The sequence below is a fragment of the Crotalus tigris genome, unplaced genomic scaffold (genome assembly GCF_016545835.1).
Source record: "Crotalus tigris isolate CLP2741 ecotype Arizona unplaced genomic scaffold, ASM1654583v1 scf7180000017933.3771270, whole genome shotgun sequence".
NCBI lineage: Eukaryota > Metazoa > Chordata > Lepidosauria > Squamata > Viperidae > Crotalus > Crotalus tigris.
In genome coordinates, this window is record NW_024096726.1 from 3,035,800 (window position 1) to 3,054,545 (window position 18,746).

The 18,746-nt window shown below is 41.7% G+C and overlaps 1 protein-coding gene and 1 long non-coding RNA gene across 2 annotated transcripts in view; one reads left to right on the forward strand and one right to left on the reverse strand.

The window, feature by feature from the left end:
- Positions 1 to 4,037, forward strand: part of LOC120308510 — a 42,674-nt gene extending 38,637 nt beyond the window's left edge. The window contains exon 4 of the long non-coding RNA XR_005556861.1: positions 1,142 to 4,037. This is a non-coding gene — a long non-coding RNA (uncharacterized LOC120308510). The remainder of the gene's footprint in view (positions 1 to 1,141) is intronic.
- A 7,814-nt stretch (positions 4,038 to 11,851) lies between these two features.
- FOXL2 (forkhead box L2) lies at positions 11,852 to 14,956 on the reverse strand. Its single transcript, XM_039344670.1, has one exon. It carries the CDS (start codon positions 14,932 to 14,934, stop codon positions 13,771 to 13,773), a length of 1,164 nt encoding a protein of 387 aa, XP_039200604.1. The 5' UTR covers positions 14,935 to 14,956; the 3' UTR covers positions 11,852 to 13,770.
- Positions 14,957 to 18,746: the final 3,790 nt, after the last annotated feature.

An 18,746-nucleotide genomic window follows, 5' to 3' on the forward strand; every position in this document is an offset into this window, starting at 1 on the left:
TATAGTTTCCATAACTCCCAACCAGAAATTGTACAGAAGTAGCTACCTGCTCTGTGCCATTACATTTGCTGGAGTAATCAGCTTTGTTTCAAGAGACCCAAATGAATAAATGGAAAATAAAACCAAGTTGTAATTTGCTCCTGCTGGCTGCAGATTCAACAGTGAGGTCTCAATTCCCAGAACCTGGAAAGTGGATACATTTTGAGCAAATATACTGGCCTTGGTGGGTCAAACAGCAATATGTCTATGTCCCAAAGTCATGAGTTTCTGTGAAACTGAGAATAGGAATGCGCTATCAATGTCATTTCCATGCCCAAGTTAACCCTGGGAAGGCCCTGCCTTAGCCCAAAATCAGCTCTTCTGAAGCCAGGAGGTATTCCTTCATATTAAGTCAGCAAGATGTCCTGGGGGTAATGGAGGCAGATCATTGTAATGTTTCTTTTTGCTGTTTCACAGATAGTTATCTCTTTTTTCTATTGCTCTTTTACAAAACAAGAAAAAGTTGTTGGCAATTTTTGTATTGTATACCCTTAAACTTAAGAGTGAGTACATCCCAGTAGTTTAGTAAGATTTACTTCTTGGCAAGTATATAGATTGTGCTGTTAGTTTAGGACCCAATTCAAAATCTCATTAACTATATATTAGTTAATTTATTGAATACACCTTGATTGGCTAATACCACAATACTATAAGTAATTTTCTGGGGTTTTTTAAACTATGATTATAGAAACTCTTTTGAACTATATGCTAGCAGAAACTCTGGTTGGGGTTATAGGTATTGTGCATGCCTAAGAGTATTGACTTAATGTGATGTGTAAATCAAGCAGAAAAGATCCAGTTAATCCCTTGGAGCCCTCAGGTAGCTATTTGACCTGCTTGATATTTAGACCTGCCATTACATCATCAGCAATACCCAAGGAGAAGACATTTTGTTTTTCAATGTCACAAAAATTATGCTGCCTCTGAAAATTTAGTCACCTGAAAGTCAGCCTGCTATATAGATGGATTTTTCCCCTAAGATTTACTTGGAAGAAAATATTTCTCAATTCACATGGTTGGATTTCAGTCAGTAAAACTTAGGGAAGGATGACTTGTTTTTTCACCCATTTCTCCACCTATAAGCTGATTTTTCTCCTAATAGGAAATAAGCAAAGCCATGATCTACACATTTTCCCAAGAAGATTCATCTGCAGCTAGTTTTATTACATCTCAGAAATAACCACCTTGCTTGCAAGCTTGCCCTTCCCCTCCAAATATGATTCAGTTGTTCTCTTTTTGCATTGGTAATCTCACTGACATGTTTCAAAGGGAGCCACTAGGCAAAGCTTGTGCAGCGACCTGATTGGGACCAGCTGAAAGCCACCTTGGACACATTTTGGAGTAATAGCAAGCCTTTTCCTGATCTACCCATCAGGTTTTAATAATAATTTTTAAAAATGCCCCAGACTGGCAAATACAGATGGTCTTTCTTGACTTTCCTCATCAATTCTGGCTCCATAAACAAAACAGTTGTAGAGAATTTAAATATAAAAGAAGTTCAAATTATTGGTGCAATAATTAAATAATCATTTAATCCCATTGCAATGTGTGGCCCAGTCTTCATGCAAGGACATCGGACAACAGCAAAGATGCCCCACACTTTCACAGGTCACTCTCTTTTGTGTATCATCCACCTTTCCTTTACAAGAGAGAACAGTGGCTGACTGACACCAGACCTGTTTATGAAACAAAAGGTTTGATTGACTCTGCCTGAAATGAAGTTGATGGGAACCAGTTCTTTCTGTTAAGATGTCTTCATTTCTCAAAGAGAAATGTGAAACAAAGGGCTGCCTTATGACAACGCTGAACCATGCTGGTTGCTTTGACTTTGACTTAGCATTCATTGTATAAACTCAGTCATTGTGGTTTGTAAACAACGATTTCTAGCTTAATATATTGTGTCAACAATGGATCATACACAACATATTTTTTTTTGCTTTAAATCCAGATTAAAACAATCCCATCTGTAATATTATACTAAATGTTTTTTTTTAAATTTTAGACTGGAAATCAACAATTGGTGTTAATTTTCTGATTTGTGTAACTTTGGAATATACATACAGTATAAAACCTTTGTTTGGATGGACAGTATTAGGATCTACATATACTAAAATTCTCTAGAAACAATTATGTCAGTTACAAAGTTATGGAATGTAATGTCTAATAAATTTATTGGGAAAAAGGGAATACATGGGAAAAGGAAAAAAAGGGGGGGTCACATGGTAAATTGACTTTATGGGGAAACCCAACTTTACAAATCAGAAAAATATAATGATATGGAAAAATTGGATGGAAGAAAGTGTTATTGACATTGGATCAACTGATAGATAATAAAAATGAATTTTTAGCATTCTCTGTCTTAAGAGAAAAATACCATATATCATACCTAACTCAATGGCAATATTTACAGCTGCAACATTTATTAACATTGTTTGGACCAGCAGCATTTTCAGCTTCTGAGATAACGTAAGAATGTGTTAAATCCTTTAAAACTAAAAAAGCCCCTATACTGTTAGTTTTTATAGATATTTGTTATCATAAATCAATTTGATATGCAGATGATAAGAAATGAGTGGAATTAAGATTTAGATGTTCCTATATTGCCTAGACAATAAGAGAGTGCCTTAAGTTCTATAGTAAGAATGTCAGTGGACCTCGCTATAAGATTATAACTTACACAACAAAAAATAATATTTAGAATTTATGGGACTCTATGTTTGTATAGAAATGGACTGTCCAAAGTAGCATATTATTGGAGATATAATAAGGATAGTGCTTCTTTAAAAGATATGTTTTTACAGTGTCCTGTGCTAAGTTTCTGGAGAAAGTAGTGGATTATATAAATATGATTGTGTGAGAAAAACTAAAATTTTCAGAAGATAATATTTTCTTGAACTATATACTTAGTATACGGAATTTGAGAACCAGACAACCTAAACATTCTCTGTGCCTTTACTATGGCCAAAAGACTGATATTGAAAAGATACATGTATGTCCCCTTTCACTCAATGGATTGAAGACCTGATTGTACTTGCCATCTATGGTGGATTGCGTGTAGATACATAGACTTCGTATGGCTAAGTATAATGAAATATGGGACTCATTTATACAAAGTACAGTAGGTTAAAAAAAGATAGTTGCATAAATGTGTTAGAAATACTGTATATATGTACTTGAATAATATTTGAATTATGTAAGTAACATACTATTTCTCTTTGTGTATTTCTTTTACTTTTTGTTAAAGCAGTTTCATGTTATTAATTAAAAAGCAATCCAAATAAAGAATATGTATTTTAGAAGTATGTTTTAAATTCACTTTGCTCTTTTCAGGGGAAAAGGGAAGAAGTACAATGTTTTGAGTGCTCCATCAATAGGAAACAGTGAGCAATCAAGCCCAACAGAGGCTGCCTTGTTTTTCATTCTAGGACTATAAGAGAAATTACCATTGGCAGTGTTACTCCATGCTCTTTGTGTTACTTCTATCCAAACTGCAGAAAATGTAGTCAAGTATATAATTTTAAAAACATTAAAATAAACATCATAGAGAATAAAATATTCTCTGCTCTCACCAAATGAAAAAAATATTTACTGTATTTTATTTAACAAGAGAACAGAGGCTTCTTCAATTTATCTGGGTACTTCCAGCAACAGAACAATTAAACTTTTTAAAATTGTTTGTGTTATCCTATTCCCCCAATGAAGCATTCTTGAAGTTTTTATACTTTTTAAAAAGCATATTATTAGTCAATAAGATTTTGGCACTGCTTTTGTTTGTTGGTTTTGCAATCTGTCTGCTAGGCAGAATTCAAGCAATAGCAATGTTATTATTTCATGATATGTTGGCTGGCATGTACGGTTGCTGCTAGCATAAAATTGAGAGCCAGTTTGGCCTAGTGGTTAAGCACCAGGCTAGAAGCATGAGTTCTAGTCCTGCCTTAGGCACAAGTCAGCTGGCTGACCTTGGGCTAGTGCCTCTCTCTCAGCCCCAAGAAGCAGAAAATGGCAAACCAGTTCTACAATCTTTTCAAGAAAATAGCAGTAAAAAAAGCCAAAAAACAAAACAACTGGCTTAAAAAAAATATTAGTTTATGGAATGCTTCTTTTCATTATGAACATCAAAGTTACAACAAGACACAAGTGCATGCCCAATATACATCTTTACCAAAGATTACTAAGCTTACATTGTACTATTTGCCTTTATATTTATGCAACCTTAGCAGTACTAACAACACCAATGTACATACCTATATCTCTTTGTATGACCTGCTGGCAAAATAAAATGCAGCACAATGTACTTGTGATCCATCCACCTCAGGGAATTCTAGTTTCTGAAGAAATTTTTCTTCTGTCTGGCTTTGAGATTAACTCTTATGCTCCTTTTGAAACCCAGCCTCCTTTTAGTCTTCCCAGTCTAAACCGACCACAGTCAAGATATGGCTGGGTTTTCTGCTGGAAGGCTAGGATGACAGCTGTTTGGAAAGAAAATTTGTCTGACTGCAAGTTACAAAATGAGTGGCCAGAATTGTCAGAATCACTCCCCACCAAACAGTCAAGCTTTGTTTCATACTTAGAATACAACTTTGAAAACAGGCATGTTTTATGCCGTGCTCTGATCATTCAATGCTCAGAGCATTCAGCATTCGAAGGTCAGAGGATGTGAAAATCAAAATAGTTTGCTCATCCCTAATGGGTAAACAAATAATGACTAGTCAGGATTCAGACATCCCACCAAACATAATGCAGTTTGATTTGGATTTTGCATGAGTTTTGGGCAAGTGAAATTACAACTCAGACCCTCAGGGTTTGCAAATCCCCCAGATCTTACCAGTAGGGATTACATCCTTAGCTTTACCATCAGAAGTGCCTGTCCTCACTCCTCTGTTAGAAAACATGATAGGCAGCCAGTTCATGGAGCTTGTTTTTTTTTTTCTTGCATTGTACCATTGGCGACCAAAGGCTTAGTGGTAATTACAAACCAGGACGCCAACCACAAGAAGTAATTTTGTGGTTTGGGTTTAGCGTATTTGTGAGTTTAGCCTTAAAGACGTGTAAATGATCAAATATGCTTAATGTGATGGGCAAACCCTGACAATGTTATGGAGGATTAGTGGGCAACTTTATCATTTTGTCCCAACCCACCTTACAGGGTGGGCTTTGGGGGGGAAGAGGAGAAATAAGAACACTACATAAGCCACATAGATTTCCTGAGTGAATTGTAATATAAAGTATATACATAAATAAATGAATTTAAAATGAATTTAGGACAAAAGTTGATTGGCTAGTAACATTAGTCCGCTTTTAATTACCTTTAGGTCTGTTCTGAAGTACCATCTAGCAGCTAATCTAGGCCCTTCCTTGGTCTTAGCAAACAGTTCATTTGGATACTGGTGGCTATTTGTGTACAGAAGAATGTCACAGTGTGACCTGAATATTGGGGGTGAAGAGGAAGCCACCACAAAGCTTCCATTAAATAATAAACATTTATGTGAATTGAAAGCATCTGATGCCTTGTCCCTTCACAGCACTATCAGGAGGAAACAATTGGGCAGTTTGCTCATCTTTTATACCACTGAAGGAGATAATTTTACTTTTCAAAGGAAATGAATGTTTCCAGCTTTCTCTTTGGTCATTATTACACAAGACTGATAATTCCTGCATGTAGATGTTCTCTAAGAAAAATATACTTTAGGAAAATAACTCCTAGGAAAACATCATTTATTAACAGAGGAAATCTGTTAAATCTGCTCAGAATTTTCAATGGGTTCTACCCACAGGTAAGTATGCAAAGGTTTGAAAGTCAAAATCATATGCTTTTATCTGTTTAGTAATACTACTTAAGTATGTACAAAACTGCATTATAAATCATCCAAAGGCATCCAAGAAATCAGTTGTATTTTTAACTGTGGTTGCATTCATTTATGTCATATTTTTGTTATTAGTTCAGCTGAGAGTTTGAGCCATAAACCACCACAAACAAATGTATTAATGGATTTGAAACTGATTCAGGCTGCCATCCTGTGGGCAGACTTAAACTGAATGGAAAACTTCTGAATAAAACATCTGATAGAAATGCCACTGATCTGAGCTATCTTTTCTGAAAAGCATAATTGTAAAGCATTTTTAAGAAGGATTTCTGTTCCACCAGAATTCATTCCACTACCTTTTTAATGTCGTTCACACTGGAATTTCTTTTTTTCAAATTGTGAAAGACCAACTGGTCTGGGATTAAATACAGAAAAAGACAGTTGAGCTGGTTGATCCTATGCATGCCACGTTCTAAATATATCAGTGCCTATGAAAATCTATAAAAAGATTTCCTCCCATATTTCAATAAGGCCTAAATACATAAGACTATAGGCAAGAAATGGAACCAGGCATGGATCCTGAGGGGAGTCCAATTCAAGTTTTAGGGAGAGTCCCCAATTAATGGCTGTTTGCTAGTTTCCTTTGGATGAAAGGCTCCTTCTGGCTGAAGGGCAAAGCAGTGCTCTGACTTCTTTTGCCTGAACCTTAAATTTAAATTACAACCCTCAAAAATAAAATTCAGGAGAAAAGACTCCCGCACCAACTGGATGCAATTTACGCCTCAAAAAAAAAAAAAAATCTTCAGTTCCATTTAACACTTACTTAGGAGTAATCTACATGGGCTAAACATAAATAGGTATGACTTTAGTTTAGAAAAGTTTCTTCTTTCATTTCTATTCTAATACTGAAGGAAAATTGAAAGCACATAAAGTCTGGAACTAGTAATTATGCCTGGTTTACATGGCTGAGTGTTCACCAGTGATAAGCCAGACATAGAGAGGATAAATATATTGAATTAAACAAAAGGAAGCCTTTTCACAGTCCAACTGGTAGCCAGAATTTTCCCTAACCTAAGATCCTAAAATAGATTGAAAGTCCATTTCTCTAATTCCTAGTATGTTTCCTGGGAATTTGGAAAATTGACACCCATCTGATATGAAGATCCTAAGTTGGGGATCTTTGTGGTAGCTAGGAGTAGAAAATGATTTGGAGTTACTCAATCGAGGTAAGGGAAGGATGTGGTGCTGTGTCTTACAATATATATACATTGGAAGAATGTGTGTGTGTGTGTGTGTGTGTGTGTGTGTGTGTGTGTGTGTGTAGCATAAACTCATAGAGAAAGCTCTTTCCAATGTATACTGTGTTTAAAAGCAGACAAGGAGATGGAGGAGATGTTACCATCTTAATAACTGTTTAAGCTTCCTCCCTCTTATTCTTTCATTTGTAAAGTAGTTAGGTTCCAGACCTGCCAAGTTCATTTGAATAAGATTTGAGTACCTGACTAAATTCCTTTCAAGGATGTCCTTTCCCTGTCCATCCACTCCCCAGCCATTATTAGATTAAGTGTACTTTATCACAGAGTTGCTATATAAAAATGTAAGTTTAGATTGAAAACTATATGCATTTAATTGGAAAAAATCTCTTGAATTTAATAGGATTTTACAGAAATGAGGATACTTTTCTAATATCTGCCTGAAACATTGCATACATTAAAAGAGGGACAAGCTGGAAGTGCCTTATTCTAAAGGAAGGAAGAACATAACATAAGCTGTTTTAACTTGGATCCATTTAATCATGGAATTTAATTTTCTTGGATTTTAGCCCCGCTTAGGTTCGATTCGATTGCTGGGTCCTATGACTTTAAAAACGATTTTCTGTAGAAATCTTCGTTCATTTTCAATACCCATCTGAACACAAATCTCTAACAACGTCACTGGCACCTCTTTAAGGGAAGAGACACAAGGTGCAAAGTCAAAGGAAGAACTGGGCAATTAGAAAATAGATTAAATGGTACAACTCAGACAGAGGCATCCGGTTCCCGAAGTCATAAGAAGGCAAAGTATCTTGGTTTTCCAAAATATAGGGAGAAGGTGCTCCTTAGAAGCTCCTGCTGACTTTTCCTGGGCATTCATTCCCTCCTCCGCCTCCAAGATCAGTTCCATAGATAATTTGTTAATCCCTCGGATTCCCACCATTTCAGGGTCTTCCCTGAAGGCTTGGCAAAAGGAGTTTTGGAGAGAAGAAGAGTCTCCCGCGCGTTTTCCACCCGGGATAAAAGTTGCCTTTGTTACCACTAAGGCATTGCCAGACCCGCTCCAGAGCACACGCTCTGAGCGACCTACGTTCATTTGGGAACTGATTTTCGAACCGGTTTTCGAACCACGTGTTGTTTTTCCTCGGGATTTATTTCCTAAAACATGGGTTTAGGATTTCTGTCTGTAGGATTTTCACGGGGGGAGGGGGAACTGAGCAGAAAGGAGAACAGCATTTCAACTGAAACAGCTTGAAAGTTTATTTTGTGTGTAAAAAGATATTGTTCAATGGCCCATTTTAGGATTTACTATCGCGACTTACCGCATCCACGCACATAGCCATCTTTTTATACTGTATATGCCTGGGATCCTGCTACCCAATATCTTTAACACCTGCCTGGTGTGCCCCTTGGTTTGTTAAGAAGAGCATAGAAGCCGAAACAAAATAGATTGCACCATCCACTTACTTTGCATTTTTATTTGCTTTGGATCCAATCGTGCGCGTTTCTAGTCTGGGCGCTTTAGCAGAATTCAAATAACGCGCGAGTTTGTAATCTCAATTAATACAAGGCAAGGTGCGGTGTATATATTATTACACACTGCTCCCAGACCATCCTATTGGGGCCTGATGGACTGATTACTCCAAATGTTAGGTAATGTCTGTTGCTCCACAGTTTGGTAAATTACAAAGTACCGAACTGAATTCAATGGGCCTCACTCCCAAATGCGGATGGCCAAACTTCGTATAAAAGAAAGTTCTGGAATTTCAGAAAATATGTACCCTCTTCTCTGTTATTTAAGTCACATACCCAACTACGGGACAGAAAAAAAAAATCGTGGGATTTCGAGAATTGTCTTCAGTTTGATTTAGGAAACATAATCCTAAACCCTGGATTGGTGAAGGAGAGGGGGCCTCGGACTCTTCCCACCTATTATATTTCCTATGGAAATGTAAACTGCACTGGGAATTAAGATGTACTAGGCGAAGCTGTGACGATTTCTGCTCCTTCTCCAACTCCTAGAGAATTGGCCTGGTGAAGGACAAGCGCGGAGACCCGGAACACTCACCCCGGAGAAAGGCGGATTCCCTAACGCCGCGGGAGCGCTCTCTGACTAGCAGGCGGCGGGCGGTAAATGTATTCTCCGTCCCTCGGTCACAACCCTATTCCGTGATAGCTCCACGAAGGCGCACTGCCTCGGCACCTTTTCCCGCTGCCCCGAAAGTCTCCTTGTAGGTGGATCGGGACCCGCGCAGTGCCAAAAGCTGGAGTCGGTCCTCCCTGCCCCTTGAGTCGCTTCTGTGGAAGGTCTTAAGGTCTGAGCCAGCGCCGCGCCTTTTCATTTCACACCACAAAACCGGCTCTCCTTCAGAAGTGATGCCTCGCTCTTCCCACGGCCGATTTGAGGAAGAGTCCCACGTGCGGGGCTACGTCGTCTCCCTCTTTCCCCGACCCTCTACTTAGACCGCCACCAAATGGTTACTGAACGATTATTGCAAAGAGCCAGCCGGGCTGGCTTCTTCCCCAGCGCTCGCTCGCCACAGGCCGTTCCGGAAAAGCGCAGCACTAACCAGAAGAGATTCAGCCCACTTCCATGGTTCCTTTCTTCGAGCTCCGAGGTTTTTGTTTTGGGGGGGGGGGGATTAAGTGCCTTCCTGGCCAAAGGCACCGGCCTTACTTGGTGGAAGACCTGGTCCGGCTGTCTCCGCGTCCCCCTTTGGCGTGAGTGGAGAGGCTGCCTGCGGCTTTCCCCATTGACTAAACCGAGGGAGAGAAAGGGACAGAAAGTGTACAGCCTTTCCAGATTAGATTAATAACTTCCGTCCGGTAAAAAGCAACCGCCGGTGCCTCCTGTACTTGGGAGTCTCTCATTTAGACTATATTAGACGTTAGGTAGATATTATAGAAACTATATATTAAGACCTCGGACAATTACACATTGGCAAATAGAAGGCTGGCTAAGTGTCAGTCTTATATTGCCTTCGCTCCTTGGACTTCCTAAAACGCGGGGAGGGGAGGGGAGGGGGTGTGTGTGAAAGTGAGGTTGACTTCCCATAACACTGTAAATCATAATCTATGCTTTAATAAAACACAATAAAGGTCAAGTAAACCACATTAGGTCTTAGAGTTAACCGAGCACAGCTAGAACACAGGTGAAAATGTTGCAAGCAGCCCAGCCACTCCGTTAGAAGATAATATTAGAAATAGCCAAAAAAGCACTGTCCAAGAGTTTCATTTGCATAAGTTGCCTCTTATGGAAACATAAGACTAAAATCTGCAAGGTACCACATGCAAAACACCGTTGGAAAGAATGTGGTAGACTTAGAGCACAATTCTAGCCTCCCTCTCCCAAACATCTACTTTTTATCATCATCAAACAGGAATAATTGAAAATATAGCTCTTCCTACATAGAATTAGGGAGGAACAGTCCCATTCTCATATAGTTTATCTCCAAATTAAGTAGCAGCTTGGTAAATAAGTCCCACTGAACTCATTGGAATTTATTTCTAAATAAATATGCTTCTTTAGGGTAGGGCTGCAAATATTCTTATCAGTCATTTGATATTATATATGTGTAGTGTACAATACTTACATAATATTTTTTTTAAAAAAATGGCCTTACTCTCTGAAATAAAAAGAATGTGATCATTAGCTATTTTTCACACTTATATTGTACAGATCTCTGGCCTACAATCGCCTACACTTTTGGTGATATAGGTAAAAGAGGTTGAAATTGTACGTATATTACAAGAAAAGAAAGAAAAAGACAATGCTATAATAAAAGTGCCACTAGTATGTCTCTCCAACATATGTTCACTACTAAAGAAAAATCCATCTGGATTAACTCTGCAAGTGAAGATCTTCACAACAAGGAGTGCTTTTTTTTTTTTTTGCATGGCTTAGAACAACTTAGACATGATAATTATTTTTTCAAGCTTGACACTAACAGCATTTTCAACAGTCACCAAACCAGATCACACTCCTCTGAACTTAGATCCTCCCAGGTAACCTGCCACTATTTTAAATGAGATGTGCTTCCACATAAATACTGGTAGAAAAGAGCTGTTGTAATGTGAGCAAAGGATCCTAAAAGCTTCACAAATAAGAGATATTTCTGCATAAATGTAATTAAGACAACTGGACCATAAGTATTCTTGGACTAATAATTATGACATGGAAACAAAAAGATTGATTTCAGAGGAATTTACCTATTACTAATATTGTAAACACAGATGCTTTAGATCCAGCCATCTAAAGATGGCTTTAACACAATCAATCCACAAATAAATAATATTGCTAGATGGGACAGTGATTTTAATATTTTCAGATGATTATAGTTATTATTAGTACCATACTATTATAACTGAGGTTTATGTATCTTTCTTTTTGTTTTGAACAATTACCAAATTCCATGAAAGTGGAAAATAATGTAAGTAAAATCCTAAAACTTTCTGCTCAAGTCTATATGTTAGCAGTTTTTGTAGCAAATTAATCACAGAAAGTAATGACATTTGTAAAGATTTGCAGTATTTAATAAATAGTGGAAGAAAAGAAAATCAAACATAAAAGAGAAAAAATAACATTTTATTGGAGACTATACAAAGGGATATACAATAAAAGTGCTAGTTATTCTAAAAAAAGTTGGTCCCAGAAAGGCACAATGTCAAAACAGCTTGCTTACAAAAGTATTTAAGCAAACTGCTATGACTCCCCCCTTTCCCTATTAATACATTTTCTGTTTATCTTCTTTTTCAGGCTCAAATAATGAAACTTTGTTTCATAAAAGAAGAGAAAAGCAGAGGACCACCCATGAAAATTGATTTACAGGCAAAATAGTTTCAGTTTTAAAAAAGATAAAAATTAGTCTCAACACCCATGTGGAGGCTAGAATGTGTGTGTGTGTGTGTGTGTGTGTGTGTGTAAATGTGTGTATAAAACAGCATCATTGCAAAAAACAGTCTCTGTTATTACCACTATTCATAATAATAGAGAATAGCTTTGCTTTAGCCAAATAATTTTAGTATAAAGTTTATACAGTATAAATTTACTTTATCTGGAGAAAATACTATTTTCTTTTTGTAAAAAAAATACATATACAATTGTTTTAAACTTGTTCTTAAAATTCCTTCCCCTTTCAAATCAACATGGCTACACGTTGCCCAGGAAGGAGTCTTTCTGGTACAATACAGTGCCCAAATAAGTACTATTTTGGACAGTGATATTAAGATTTGAAGAAGTGCATTGTCCCCCTCCTCCATCATTGGGGTCGCAGTGGACAAGTCTATGCCAAAAAAAAAAAAAAAAAAAGGCGGTGAAAGTCTAGTGCTTTCCATTATTTGTATTAGTATTAGCCAATCTATTCAAAATACAGGCATTTTTAACATCCCACCTTCTAGATTTCAAATAGTTATTTTCAGTAATTATCCATTGTAATCAGATTAATCCCATTAATGCAAACCTCTTTCCCTCTCAACTTTAAACATCGCTAAACTTGTTGAAACAGACAGTATACTCAAATGCCCAGATTAACATGTACCCAGCCAGGAAACTTTTGAAACTGCCTGTAAACCACAGTACAGTGGAATGAAAGTGTTAAGTTTCATGAAATTTATATTAACAAAAATATGTTGAAAATCTTTGCCCTTCTTGGAAACAATTTTTGAAAATAAATCCTAATAAATTTGGTGTGCTTTACATATTTAGAACAGAGAGATCATGTAAATCATTAGATGCAATTCTAAAAACATCAATCTACAAATATTGTGAATTGCGTCAAAGTTATTCCTGCTTAAATCCAAATTGAAATCTTTCTGATATAAACGACTCCAAAATGTTAAACTAAGAAGCCCGTTTCAATAGAATTTACAGCCATCGCCACCCTATTTTATAGTTAATTGAAGTTCAAATACAATTTAATATATATTTTCTGAATAAACAAACGTGGCCTTTGGCTTTAAAGTTTGGTAGTTTGGTTGTTCTGAGCAGGAGATAAAAGTTGTTGATTCGACCCCTCTCATCTGCAGCGGTGAACATATGATTTTTTCCCCGTTTTTCTTTGATTTGGATTTTAACCCCGTTTAAGCTCACAATGCAAAGCAAATGCCTCTGCAATTAAGACCCACGTTTCGATCTTAAAAACATTACTTACTACCAACTCTCCCTGCTTCTGCAAAGTAAGTTCGGGATAACCACGCAAAGGACGTCTTCTAAGGTCGTGATCCGCGCTGTATCGCCAGTGTGTTTCTAAAGCAACTAACAAAATCCGGGGGCGACTTTAGCTTTAGTTTTATTAGGGCTTGCACTAGGGAGATTGAGTAAAACTCTGCATTGCCTAACCCCCTAAAAACTAGTGACAGGGAGGATTTACATCCAAAAGCCGAGCTATTCGAAGCAAGGAGGAGGAGGAGGTGGGACGTCGCGCTGCCTTCACCTGCACCCGGAGAGGAGCCCTAGAGCTGCAGATGCACAAGAGTTTGGGGGGGGAGGGGTTAGGAGGGCTCCCTTTCCCCACCGAACGTTACTGCACGCGCCGGGCATCGGTGAATACGAAAACGGTCAGGAAAGGCGGTCCAAGCTTTTCTTCAGAAGACACCACCGCGCCTGAGCCTTGGGAAGGGCTCGTTGTGGGCTGCCGGGTATGCCCGCACCGGCGATGCAGGCTCGTCCGCCTCCCTCAGAGGTCTATCCGTGGGTGCAGGGCGCTGTGTTTGCTCTCGTGGTCCCAGTACGAGCAGTGCATCATGGCGAGCTCGGGCGGCTGGCGTGCGCAGGCGAACTGCAGGCCGGCGGCTCCGTTGGGCGCCGCTTGCGGGGAAGGGCTGCCGGCTGAGGCGGCGGCCGCCGCGGCTGCCGCGGCCGCCACCGCCGCCGCGCCCAGCTGCTGGGCCGCGTGGTGGTGGTGGTGATGGTGGTGGTGGGCGTGCGGGTGGTGGTGGTGGGCGTGCGGGTGGTGGTGGGCATGGTGGTGGCCCATGCCGTTGTACGAGTTCACCATGGCGGGAAGGCGCGAGTAAGGGCCGTAGGCTGAGGCAGCGCCGGCGGTGGCCACGCCGGGCCCGGCCGAAAGTCCCATTCCCTTCACTGCGCTGACAGGACTGCCGCCGCCGTTGCCTCCCGGGCTGCCGCCGCCGCCCTCCACGGCCGCCATTTGACAGGCCCCGTAGGAAGCGGCTGAGGGCGCCTGAGGAGGCGGCGGCGCGGGCTGCGCCAAGGACCAGGAAGCGGCGGCCGCGGCGGCGTTGAGGAAAGGCGCCTGCAGGTACTTGGCGGGTGGCGCCGTGAGGTAACCGTAGCCGGCCGCCTCCGCCGCTGCCCCGAAAAGGCTCTTGCCCGGCTGGAAGTGGCCTGTGGGCGGGCGGAAGGGCCGCTTCATGCGGCGGCGGCGGCGGTAGTTGCCCTTCTCGAACATGTCCTCGCAGGCCGGGTCGAGCGTCCAGTAGTTGCCTTTGCGCTCGCCGCCGCCCTCTCGCGGCACTTTGATGAAGCACTCGTTGAGGCTGAGGTTGTGGCGGATGCTGTTCTGCCAGCCCTTCTTGTTCTTCTCGTAGAAGGGGAACTTGCTAATGATGTACTGGTAGATGCCCGACAGAGTCAGGCGCTTCTCGGCGCTCTCGCGGATGGCCATGGCGATCAGCGCCACGTAGGAATAGGGCGGCTTCTGCGTCGGGTCGCTCTTCTCCGCCGCCGCCACCGCGGCTCCGATCGACGACGGCGCCTTGCTGGAAGCCGGGCTCAATTCGCCTTTGGCCGCCGCCTCGCCGCCGCCCGGCTCCTTGGCCCGGTGCAGAAGGGCCACCGTGTCCTCGGATGGGGGCTCCTGGAAGCTGGTGGCCATCATGGCCCACCACCACCTGCTGCCGCGGCTTCCCTCGGAAGGTGACGGCTCCGGCGGCGGCTTAACGAGGGCAGCTGTCCGCCGCGCCAAACCTCGGCAGCGGCTGCCCCAGGATCTCGCAGAAAGATCTTCTCCAGCGGCCAATCCCGCCTGCTTGTTTTAAATTCGCTTGTGCCTGGTGGGTTTTGGCGTCCTCCGCCTTCCCGTCTCTGTTTCAAGCGGCGGCCAGCGCAGCGTCTTTTCTTATCCGCAGGCTCCGGTATCTACTCACTGCTCTTCTGGAGTAGCTCTTTTCTGATTTGTATGGGCTCTGGCGAGTTCCGCTTTCGTCAGGATGCTTCTCCCCCCCACCGCGCCCCCCAGTCTTGGGAGCCATCTGGGCACGGGCGAGTTCATGGCAAAGTCACATTGCACGAGAAGGACACCCCAACCAGGAAATCATATGCGTAAGCCAAGGGTGGGGGTCTTGGAGCGAAGGGAAGTGGAAGGGTGGAATGGCAAACGCGCGCACACACGCACGCACAAATCAGGGAAAAAGCGGCATCTCTTTGCAAATGCAGCTAATGCAGGGGGCAACTTAGGCGGAAAATTGGGGCTGGGGTGGGTGTGGGTGTGGGTGTGGGTGTGGGTGGGAGGAATAAAAGGAAAATCTTTCCCTGCCGCTGCAAGCTGATCTCCTGAGGGGTAGGGATTTCTTCGAGCGCGCGGTGGAGGCGGGCTGGAGATGGAAGCCAGAAATCGGCTCCGTCGCAGGGAAGCCGGGAGGAATAGCCTTGGGGACGCAGGAGCTTCTCTGCAACTTGTTGACTCTCACTTGCTACTAAGGAGGCAGGGCTGGGCCACTCGAACAGAGCTGCGCCCCGAATTGAAAGTTACAAGGCCATCTGCAAGCTGGTCGTCGGGAACTGACAGTTGTGCTTTTCCTTTTGAACGTTCTTATGCAGGCAGGTCGCTCAGTAGAACTGGCCGACCTGGCCGCATCTGTCTTCGGAGCAAAGCAGCCCTTAACTCCCACGCATATCATGTTATAGAACGCAGCTCTCTCATTGCGACCTTTAGATCCATCCCCAGTTTTAAAAGAAAGGAAAAGCCCTCTGGCATTCGTCCTGTTTGCTTTCGCTAGACAAGCTGTTTGAAAAATAGGCTGTTGAGATAGTTGGTTTCAAAGGCACTCTTGCAGGTGTGAACATATAGGCAATTAGGGCAAGGGGGAATGAAACAGGAAAATGGAGGCGGGGCAGAGTGAGGTGGTTTTTTTTTTGCAAGGCGATTGCTACAGGCCACAACTAGCGCCCATTTTCTCCGCGCCTGGGACTGGGTTTCTGCCCCAAGTTTTCAACTGCTGGATCCCTTCTGGGAAATCCCACTCCAAAATCGAGAAAAGCTGATCAGTGAAGGAGCTGCTGGGTGTTGTTTCCAAGTTGCTCCGGCGGGGCTTTTCTGTGATTTCCTCCCGACCTGTAAACCTGACGTTCTTCACCTGAACAGCCACCGCGCACCAGACTGCCGACAGCCGAAGGACAGATACGTCATCCGGTCTGCCTGCCTATGTGCCTCAATGTGGCTGCTGCAGGAAAGGGAATGCACGTCGGAAAGGGAACCTCGTGTGAGACCTCCAGATTCCTAATGCGCTTCTTTGTTCATTCTGGCCTGACAGTACAATTCTTAAATATAAAAAAGTCTCATCGTTAGGAAAGGGAATATAGGGAAATTTTGAGTGATTTCCTTTAGTGTTAGAAGAAAATAGACAATGTAAATATTTATTGTGCAAATTTTACCACTTATATTTTTGAAGAAAGATAACCTGACAATTTAATCTTATTAAAGCCTATGCCAAAGTAATTCTTGAATTCAGTGGAACTTATTTCTACCTTTAGTGTGCCTACCATAGTCCCTTAACCATTCTTTTCATAATTATATAACTGAATGGGAAAATTTACTGGCTTTATATTGAGAAGCATACGAATTAATTGGAGGCTCACTTGTCCGCCTTCCAAGTTTGATTTCAATAATACTGAAACATCATAATATACAAGAACATTCACATTTTTATAGTAATTTATGGATCTACTTTTGTGTGTGCTATATATATACATTTCTATGTTATTTTTGTGTGTATATGCTGCCGAGGAGCAAGGACCGTTGTTACAAACTATTCATTAAACCTGGGAGTAAGTCTCATTGAATTCAAAGGCACTGGCTTTTCATTGGTCCAACACAATAAGATCAATTTAATTTGATTTACTCAAAGTTAGAAATATTTAACATCAAATAATAAACAGCAGAATTCTAATAGTGTGCATGCTTATTGGATTTTGGTAAAACCAGTTCAGTAATAGGTGGGTAGTTGCAATAAATGCTACATTGATTACACTCTTCAGAACGGATATGTTCAATAGTTTGTTGCTATTGGTACACTGAAAAAAAAAGTCAGATTGATATAACCTAATAATAGAGTTTTATTCAGAAAGACATTAAATATTTCTAATGAGATTTATTTTCAAATTAGGATGCTTAATACTGGAACAATAACAACATTGTGATTTTTTAAAGAGAAGTGTGAGGCGTTTTTTCTGACCTGAAAAAGTCAGTATTTAGATCATATTCACAGAGCCTAGGCTGATAGCATTTTAAAATCAAGAAACAAAATTCAGAAGAAATTCTAATGAGCAGAGTGACACCTAACTTTCTCTTATATTTGATATAGTGACAAAATCGCTTGAATTGCCAAAGATAAATCTCTCAAGGAGAAGTGCATGAAACTTACAGCATGGTTGAAAAATTACATGTTTTAATGGAAGGGCTAAAAATTACCTTAGCATTATTTTCCCAAAATCAATGGTGACACTTCACTGATAGATACCGATCCTGAACCCATAAAGCTATTTATAAAACTATCTATAAAATACTACATTTCTCAAATTCAGATCACTATCTCTTTGAAATTTCAAGTCCTCAAATCAAGTGTGTGAGAGGGAAAAACACTTTTTTTGGCTTCTTTCGTATCGCTGATGGTGATCCGGATGATCACCTACACCAAATGGTGTGGATTCAAAGACATTGAAAAAAAAGAATCTTTAGGAATACAGTAATTGCCTCCCCTCGCAGCAAGGCGGGTTTCTGAATCAGGCACATAGGGACAAACCTCTGCGACTTCTAGTCCCGGGCGGATTCCTTCCTTAATCCACAGCGCTTTGGAGCCTGCGGGTAGGAATGCCCTCCGGCCCCTGTCGCAGCTCTGCCTTTGGGCCTGAAAGTGCCAGTGTCCGGCCCCAGCGGAAACCAAGCCGGAGCGCCTGCTGTGATTCTGAATCGCTGCTGCTCTTTTGAGGTCGGCGGTGTTTAGCTAGTTAGGGCCAGTTCTTTCCTTGACCACCCAAGCCGGCCGGGGCTGCTTCGCCCGGGAGGCATTTCCTTCCACAGGTGTAGCAGCAGCAGTAGTAGCAGCAACAGCAGCAGCGCCTTGTGGCATATGTCAGCACCTCTACAAACTACAGATTCCTGCCTTCCCAAGCTTAGGAAAGTCAACGGTGCCGGCGGAAGCGCGCGAATCCTTCTATGGAAGAAAAAGCGCAAAGCCCAGCGCGCTCCACCACATGGAAGCTTTCCTTCCCCCCCCCTCTCCCTTCCCTCTCCACCACTCCTCCAATGAGATTTGGCGTGCAATCCAAGGCAGGAGCAGGGCAGAAATGGAGAAGGTGGTTATGCAGCGTTTGCTTGCTGCCTGGCGCGCAGACCAGGTCCGCAACTTACAGCAGAGGTTGCGCTTTCGCTTCGGCGAATTCCCCGTCTCGCCCGCCCCCCTTGGCTTCCCT